Source organism: Cololabis saira, chromosome 17 (genome assembly GCF_033807715.1).
Source record: "Cololabis saira isolate AMF1-May2022 chromosome 17, fColSai1.1, whole genome shotgun sequence".
Lineage (NCBI taxonomy): Eukaryota > Metazoa > Chordata > Actinopteri > Beloniformes > Belonidae > Cololabis > Cololabis saira.
The window spans coordinates 11,938,246-11,947,750 of NC_084603.1; the positions used below are offsets into that span (position 1 = coordinate 11,938,246).

Below are 9,505 nucleotides of genomic sequence, written 5' to 3' on the forward strand. Positions count from 1 at the left end.
GTCATGGACTTTATATCCGTCAAAAATGTTTTATAACGGCCAGAAAAGTCAAAGAAAAGTCTCTTTGTGGGCGTGACGCATGGATCTATTATAATAACTGGATCGGACGTAAAAAATGGCCGCCCATTCATTTCAATGCATTTTACTCACTCAGCGCATAAGCCGAAAAAATCTCTGACTTCCGGGTTTACTTCCGCATACAGCGGCCCATAGAGCATGCGCAGTTGATTCACCTCCCATGATGCTCTGGGGCCTCCCATCATGCCCCGGGGCAATGACGCGAGTATTAATATAATATGTATTAATATAATATCTTAATTAATGTATATTATTACATGTATAGTATTACATATATTATTAATGTATTCATATAATATAATTACATAATATATATTAATATAAACATCCGTGGAATGCACGGACACGGCTGTGACGTCAGCCGTGACGTCACGCCCAGAAAGAGACTTTTCTTTGACTTTTCTGGCCGTTATAAAACATTTTTGACAGATATAAAGTCCATGACTTAAAAACATAGAATACAAAGATTAGTAATTGACGGTGATTACAGCTGGAGGTGTCCTGTGAACAGTTTTAGAGGCTTCTATTTTACTATTGCGGTCTATGGGAAAAAAGCTTTCTGGGCCGCATGGGATTTTTGGTTGCAGTACCGTGGCTGACCACTGGAAAAAAATCGGCGCGCCTTCTGAGTGGGAGACCCGGGGGCTGGCGTGACGTCACGGCCGTGTCGGTGCCATTGATGTTGCCCCGGGGCATGATGGGAGGCCCCAGAGCATCATGGGAGGTGACTCAACTGCGCATGCTCTATGGGCCCGTGTACACGGAAGTAAACCAGGAAGTCCGAGATTTTTTCGGCACATGCGCTGGCTGAGCAGAATGCATTGAAATGAATGGGCGGCCATTTTTGGCACTGTATCCAGTTATATAATAGATCCATGGTTCAGCGTTAAATCGACGGCGTAGCCTACGTACGGTGTGCGTCGCCGCGTACCCTACGCCGTAGGCTCTGCATTGGTGTAACGCGGAACCATAAATCAGCCTTGACTGCCAGTTACAGTACTTCCAAGATGGAAAGAGAGTCTTTCGTTAGGAGTGACAGAGAAGTGGAGTTACTTTTAAGTGTGACTTTAGAATATAAAACAGGTAAAATACAAGAAAATATTGACGGTGGCCAAACAAATTGTAAACACAGGTCACACAAATGATGCTGGTGACGTTTCTTTTGCATAATGTGACGTTCTGAAGCCTAAATCTCCGTTTCCCTCCGTTTACAAGCAAACGTGAAAACTGAGTTTTTGAAAATCTACACTTTGGCCGGAGTTTTCAGAAATTATCATCTATGGTGACTTTGAGCTTCGTTTTCGTGTAAACGAACGGCCAAAACGCATGAAAACGCCACCGTTTTTGCTACTTGTAAACGGGGCCTGAAACTCGGGGACATGGGCGTACAAAACAAAACAGGGAAATGTCAAATCCTGACACAGGCTGAGTAGCTGCTAGTGGAAAAGCGCCAATAGACTCATGTGTGACATTGATCAGGTAAAGGTGTGATGGGCAGCTTTATACACCCTCCGTTTGCAAGTAAAGCTTTAAGCATTGGGAACTGTTGTGAGATTACGACGGCGTGCGTGCGTGTGTTTGTCTGCTGCAGGCGTGGTGGTGACTCAGCTCTCCGCCACCGACGCCGACTCTGGCTCCAACGGCTGGCTAATGTACCGGCTAGAAAGCGGAGCCCAGGACCGATTTGTGGTCGACCCGCTTTCTGGCGCCGTCCTGGTGGGCAACACCACACTCGACAGGGAAGAGCGCGGGTCCTACCGCCTCGTTGTCATGGCAACAGACCGTGGCACGCCGCCTCTGTCGGGCACGGCCGCCCTGACCGTCATCCTGGATGACGTCAATGACTCCCGGCCGCGCTTTCTAGAGCCTTTGACCATGATCAACGTGAACGAGTCCACCCCACCTGGTGTGGTGGTCGCCACTCTGACCGCCGAGGACCCCGACCTGCATCCCAGGCTGGAGTATTACATCATTTCAGTGGAGGCAAAGGATGATGGGAACAACCCCGTGGACGGCCTGCAGGAGTCCTTCGGCATTGATTTACACACAGGTGAGCTGTGGATTTCTGCTACGTTTTACTTTCTCATGTAATGATACCTGATGATGTTGGATATAGAGCTGGGTATCGATTCAAATGTCAAAAATCGATTCGATTCCAATTCTTAAGATTCAGAATCGATTATCACCATTTCATTCGATTCGATATTGATTTGGGTTAGTGTTGCTTGGATTATATGACTGTAAAATAACTATTGAAATAATCATTTCACAATAATTATTGTGAAATAACTCAAATAGGCATTTCAATATCCATTTAATGTGCAAAAAAAGAAAGAAATTGCAACAGCTCAAGCAGTAAACAAATTATTTTAGCTTGTCTGATTTATTCTGTCACCACACACACAGCTTGCCATGAAGCACCCGGCATTTTTCAGGTATTTCATGACAAACCGTGTCCAATAACAGAGAAACCAAACAAGCTATAGTAAATATAGATAATATGAACTTCATTGAACTAATATAACATTTAGAAATTTAAGCTGAAATGTCCAGCGTTTTCTCTAAAGAAAAGTTCATTTAGTTCAGGCGTTTTCAAAACTACTGGGACTACTGGGATTAAAGTTCACCAGGCAAAAATGTAATGATGAAAAAAAAAAAAAAAAAAATTTAATCAGGAAAAAAAAAATGGATCTTTAGACATACAAATCGATTTTTAGGAATTAATATGAGAATCGATTTAGAATCAGAAAATCGATTTTTTTTCAACACAGGCCTAGTTGGATAACTGATTATGTTTTGCATGTTTTGATGAATTTTCAGGTGCAGTATTTGTGCGCAATCCACTCAACAGAGAGTTGGTGGCAACATTTGAGATCATCGTGTCCGTCCATGACAACGCCAGCGAGGTCATTGACAAGTCAGGCAGCGTTCCCAATGGTGAATCTGAGTTACACTCGTCCTCAGTCTCTAAATTCAACTATCGTCTTCCCTCCTCACCACTCCAATCTTGAATATCTGTTCCACAGCGAGACTAACCATCAATGTCTTGGACGTGAATGACAACGCACCTCGTTTTCGACCCTTCGGAGTGACAAATTTCACAGAGAAGATTCTGGAAGGAGCCCAGCCAGGAACAACGCTGCTCTCGGTGTCAGCTGTAGACCCGGATAAAGGTCCCAATGGCCAGGTCATCTACCAGCTGCTCCACCTGCCCCGGGGGGGCTACGTCAGGCTGGAGGACCCCTCAACTGGTACGACCACCGGCCAGCAGCTCTAGAATACTTACAGTATGAATATGATATGGGTGTAACAATATATCGTGCCACGAAATTTCGCGATACAAAAACGCCACGAAACATGTCGTGTAGGTGACAAACTGTATCGCGATATTGGGTTATTAATATTAATCTATTGTTTTGACTACAAACGCGCATCCGACCACGCGTGGCGACCGCGCCTCGACCCCGCGGACCAAAATCTTACTCCGCTCAGAAGAAAGTAGTACCTTTTTGCGGTCCCGATCACGGGACTCTAGCTGGGTTTTGAGCTCTGAACTTTCAAGTCTGGTGTAGAGTTAAGCCTTACCTTATTAAATTAAACCTTTTTCGGGTCGTGAGTAGGATAAACACGGGAAAACTTCTTCCGAGTTGGAGTGTACTTTAATGTCCGCTCAACAGCCTAGGATTTTAGAACATCAACACAACACCTAGTGCTGTATCACTCCGCCCAATCTAAAACATATTAACAACTACAGATAAACTGACTAATGTCATTATAGTCCCTGATTTACATCAGAATATAAAGAATATATTTATAAAATAATGAACCCTGAATTACCAAAATAACCTTCTTAACAAAAATAAATCTCCTCTTACACTTATAAGGCGAGCATGAATCAATCTATTTTATGATGTAAAATTGTATGTATTTATTTACTTTTATTTACTTATTTAATTTTAGTTGTTAAATTTCTAGAAAAGAAAAAAGTCAAATCATACATGAGAGAAACTATTCAGTTTGTGGCAAAATATTTGTACTTGTATGAAACTGAAGATGCATAATGCAAACCTGACATTTACTTTTAGTTCAGTTTGTGTAAAATGTTTGGCCTGTCTTTCTCTTTAAAACTTAAACAGTTATAAAGCATTACAGACTGTAACAATAGGGCAAACGCACAGCATTGTTTTGTATTTTGTGTCTTTCAAATAAAATATTTTTTTTTCCAGTCATATGTTCCTCATTCAAGGTTGTTAAAAAAATACTGCTATAATATAGTATCGTATCGTTATCGTGACCTCAATATCGTGTATCGTACCGTATCGTGAGATTAGTGTATCGTTACACCCCTAGAATATGATAAAGATAATAACTAAACTCACCATTTCTCTTCAGGAAAAATCGTGGCCAACCAGACGGTGGATTTTGAGCAAATACAGTGGCTGAATTTCACCATACGGGCTCAGGACCACGGTTCCCCTCCCAGGAGTGCTGAGCTGCCGGTTTATCTGCGCATAGTGGATGTCAATGACAACAACCCAGTATTTCTCCAGCCCTCCTACCAGGTACTGTTGGGCGCAGAAAGACCTGAAGACAGTACGAGCAAATCAATGGCACATGGGATTTGAATGTTTAAAGATTAAGCTGTTAACCCAGCTGCCAAACTGGTTTTGGCTCAAAGAGTTTCTTGTAATGCACTTTAGCAAAACATGTTTCTGTTTGCAGGAGCCGGTATTTGAGAACACAGATCTGGGCACCACCGTGGCTCGCGTCAAAGCTACAGATGCCGACTCCGGCCTCTTCGCCGTCATTGAGTACAGCCTAGTAGACGGCGAGGGCAAGTTCGGCATCAAACCATCTACTGTAAGTTAGTCTATGCACCAGAACAACTAGCTCTTACAACAATGTGAACAGAATCATCATTTTTTTCTCCTTTTTTTATGATAAAAACAGAAATCTAGGCATTTCCAAATCCATCCCTCTTCTCAATTGAATTATAGTCTCTAATTTCAGCCTCGTTGGAGTGAATGTTGAATATTCCTCTGCTTAAGACGGACCTTGGTAAACCAAGGATGTTTAAACGCATTTTTAATGCAGTGTCCACAAAAATGTCAGAAATTTTCCCCTTCGGTGACCTCAGACAAAAGATAAACATTCATTAACTGGAGAGAAACGGTCCTCTGTGTTTTCTCTGTAAACAGAGCAGAACGTCATCCTGGCGGGAAATGAAAGTTTTAACAAGATATTTGAGTATCCTCAGGCCAGTCTACATATTTCAGATCTATAGTCTACTTCTGCCAAAAGAGCGAGACTCGGCTTAATGTCGACAAAACTACCATTTCCAGTTGGCACTTCCTTCCTAATCATTCCTTTGTTTCAGCACTCTGTTTCAGCCGTTGTTGTGTTAAACTGCTCTGCAAATAAAGTTGAGTTGAGTTCCTTCTCCTCTTTGTCAGGGAGAGATCTACATCCTTTCCCCTCTGGACAGGGAGACAAAGGACCACTACACTCTGACCGCGGTGGCTCGAGACAACCCTGGTGGAAGCCCCAACAACAGAAGAGAGAACTCTGTCCAGGTAGAAATCATGTCGTTCACAAATCATCACGTTTAAGTTTTTGTCAGAGGTGTCTTCAGTATTCACATTCATTACTCAGGTAGAAGTATAGATACTAGAGTTTAAAAATACTCCTGTTGAAGTTGAAGTATTTACTCAAGTTTTTTACTCAAGTAAAAGTATAAAAGTACTGGTTTCAAAACTACTTAAAGTATAAAAGTAAAAGTAATGTAAGGGGGAAAAAAGCCATTAAAGACAAAAGCCATTGAAAATGAATGCATCTTAGTATAATGCAAATATATTAAAGAACCATATATGTGTACTATTGAGCATTAACATGTGTTTCAGAGAGCAGCAGATATGATGACTAGTTGCCTATAAGTATTGTAATGGTGCAAAAAGTCAAACTTCAGAGGCATGTTATCATTTATCCTAACCTTTATTTGAATGTACATCCAAGTTTAGTTGCAGGAATCTGAGGGAACGAATGTAAGAACAAAACTGGACAAGAACATCTGAAACAACCACGACCAAATTCACTCTATCCAGATGGAGCAATTTACCTGGATAGTTTTTTTTTAAAGGCCGAAATGAAATAGAGTAACGAAGCTGTTTTTAAAATGTAAGGAGTAAAAAGTACAGATAATTGCGTGAAAATGTAAGGAGTAAAAGTAAAAAGTCGTCTGAAAAATAATTACTCCAGTGAAGTATAGATAACCAAAATTTCTACTTAAGTAAGGTAACAAAGTATTTTTACTTTGTTGCTTGACACCTCTGGTTTTTGTGATTTCAGCTTTATACACCATCACAATGTCTTAGAAATAAAACAATCAAGATGTGATCAAAGTGTAGAGTTTCAGTTTTAATTTCACAAAAATATGCCATTTACCATTTAAGACTTAAAGCCATTTTAAGTAAAATTACCTCAATTTTCAGGGGCTGAAAACCACCTGAACAAAGTGACATTTGTGTAAATATAAGCATAAGTTTTACTTCTCTGATAAAAACCCTGTGAGGTCGGTGATTGCCTGAAGTCGGGATCTGTCTAAGTTCTGAGTTTCCTCCGTGGAGATGCTCTTCCAGGCGTTCTCAGCAGACATCTTCAGTTACTGCTTGCTCATGGGCCTTACTGCCCTCAGCGTTGTCTTCAGTTACTCAAAGCCCTGATCTGTTGGCTCGAGATCAGACAACCGACTTGGCAAATGATCAACATTCATTTCTTGAGCCTATTTTGCAGTATGTTTGGAGCTATTTTTCTATCTGCACTGTAAGGCTCCATCCTCAGAGCCAAATGGGGCGGAGAATGTCGCTCTATAAAGCTCAGACTTCATTATTCTGCTTCTGTCAGCAGCCGCATCATCAGTAAACATCTGTGAGCTCATTCCATGAGACAGAAGATTGAGGGACTTTACCTAAAATTACTGCAATTCAATGAGGCTGTGCATACGGTTAAAATAATATTATTGCCCGAGCACTTACAGTGCGAAGGCCCTATTGTATTTTTTCTCGTTTTTATTTCTCCGACGAAATTAGGGCTTTTTTCCCCCCTAAACGTGCCCCAAAAGTCACCAAATCTTGCACGCAAGCCAGGCCTGGCGAAAAATCTGATATTTAATGGTTTGCATTAATGGGCGTGGCCTAATGGCTCAACAGCGCCCCCTAGAAAACTTTGTGCCTCAAGCCCCACAATACGGTTTGACGTACATGCACGAAAATCGCTACACACCTGTATCATGTTGCAACTTAAAGAAAAGTCTCTTGGCGCCATGGCCGAAACCGAACAGGAAGTCGGCCATTTTTAATTAATCGTGTAATTTTGGCGCAATTTATGCCATTTCTTCGGTCGCTTCTTCGCCCGAACCGTAACGTGCCCCCAGGTGTGTTATACATCAAAATGTGCGTCTCCATCCTGCAACAATGCGCATTACTTTTCTCAGTCAAAAGTGTTACCGTGGCGACGATAGACGCCAAAAAGCGCACCCCCCCTTCATCTGATTTGTCCATATTTGATAGTTCCTATTTTCTGCTATAACTTTTGAATGGTTTGACATAAAGACGTGGGTGGTGTCATCGGACTCGGTTTTGAGTCCTTGAACATAATTGGTGCAAATTAGCCCGGCCCATTCTTCTGATTGGTTGATATTTGATAGTCCCTATTCTCTACCATAACTTTTGAACGGGTTGTGATAAAGACATGTAGCTGGTGTCATCTGCTAAATGTCCAGGCCTGAAGAATCTACATGCAAGTTATACAAGCGCTTCCACTGCAGCCTGAATGTGCACAAGGGTGCGAGGGCCCGTTCATCGCTGCTTGCAGCCTTAATTATTAATTAATATTATTATTATTGTTAATTAATTCATATTGTAACTTTTTGTTTCTTTTTTTTTTCCTTCGTTTTGTTTGACCACATGGTAAACCTTCAGACAACTGGAAAAAATGTAAAAAATGAGCGAGCCTATGTGGACAAAAATTGTAAAGAGTTTATGAACCTCTTCTCTAAATATCCTCTGATCTCACGTCAGGTCCTGGTGACGGTTCTGGATGTCAACGACTATCGGCCACGCTTCTCGAGGCGAGTGTACAACACCAGTGTGTTTGAGAACGAGCCCAGCGGTACGTCTGTGATAACGGTCACGGCTGTCGACCTGGATGAGGGAGAGAACGCTGCCATCCTCTATAGCATGCTGGGACCACATCTAGGTCTGAAGACATTATTTAAGTTTTCTGTGTTCATCAATTGTTGAAGTAATGTTGTTCAGGCATTTATGAACCAGATTTGCCGTATCATTCATGCCGTTATTGCTCCCCTCCTTCTCTTTGGCTCGTTAGATGCGTTCTACATGGATCCGAACACCGGACTGGTCCGTTCTCGCCGTCTGCTTCAGTCTTCTGAGCATTTCAACTTCACGGTGGTGGCTACAGACCAGGGACGTCCCCCCCTGTGGGGAACCGCAGACCTGGTCATCACAGTCATAGACGTGAACGACAACAGGCCTGTGTTCGTCAGGCCGGCTAACGGGACCATCATCCACATCTCCGAGGTATCAGCGTTCATTCACACCTGCCCTGTGGTCGGACGGCTCTTCTTTACTATGTAGTGCAAATTCACACCAAAGGTAATCGCAGGGTCCAGATTCCAATTAAATCCTGTGGAATTCAATTATGCCAGAATGAAAAGACATCAGCAATCACCTTTAGCTGGGCATACACTGTGTGATATTTTAAATCGTATGAGACTGCCCCATCTCACACTGCACGACTAGATTGCGGAGTTCAAAAGTTCACAGCCCACGATTTATGGTCTCACACTGTACGAGCCGATGCTCGGATGCGACCCGTCTGCTCACACTATACGATCATAATCCTCCCGTCGGACCTCTGTGTACTGGAACTCGAGGCCGGTTTTGGGGCAGGGGTAGGCTGTTCCAACCCAAACGTGCGTCCTGCCCACCCAATCAAAGGTTATGGGGGATCCTTTATTTTTTTATAATTTTATTTTTATATATATATATATATATATATATATATATATATATATATAATATATATATATATATATATAAAAATCCCAAAATATCTGTACCGTTTCTGATTGGGTCGGCACTGCGCATCATTTTTAGACACAACAATGAACGCATACCGCAAAAGTTCTCGGCGGAGGGACCCGGAGTCCCAGCGAAATGAGCACAACAGAGAAGAGAAGTGTAGCGTGCGCACAGAGCGCACACTGAAGGCTGATTTATAGTTCCGCGTTACACCAACGCAGAGCCTACGGCGTAAGGTACGCGGCGACCCGCACCGTACGTGGAAATGCGGTCTTTTTTTCTGCTATTAAAACATGATTTGTAATGTGAATTTGCAACACTTTAAACTA

At 42.3% G+C, this 9,505-nt stretch overlaps 1 protein-coding gene across 1 annotated transcript in view; it reads left to right on the forward strand.

Annotated features, from left to right (window-relative positions):
- cdh23 (cadherin-related 23) overlaps nucleotides 1–9,505 on the forward strand; it is a 230,210-nt gene that overhangs the window by 206,738 nt on the left and 13,967 nt on the right. Inside the window, exons 46-53 of the mRNA XM_061745915.1 lie at nucleotides 1,670–2,128; nucleotides 2,899–3,015; nucleotides 3,105–3,329; nucleotides 4,471–4,640; nucleotides 4,801–4,938; nucleotides 5,532–5,651; nucleotides 8,154–8,331; nucleotides 8,461–8,672. Coding sequence (XP_061601899.1) covers nucleotides 1,670–2,128; nucleotides 2,899–3,015; nucleotides 3,105–3,329; nucleotides 4,471–4,640; nucleotides 4,801–4,938; nucleotides 5,532–5,651; nucleotides 8,154–8,331; nucleotides 8,461–8,672 — 1,619 coding nt within the window. The remainder of the gene's footprint in view (nucleotides 1–1,669; nucleotides 2,129–2,898; nucleotides 3,016–3,104; nucleotides 3,330–4,470; nucleotides 4,641–4,800; nucleotides 4,939–5,531; nucleotides 5,652–8,153; nucleotides 8,332–8,460; nucleotides 8,673–9,505) is intronic.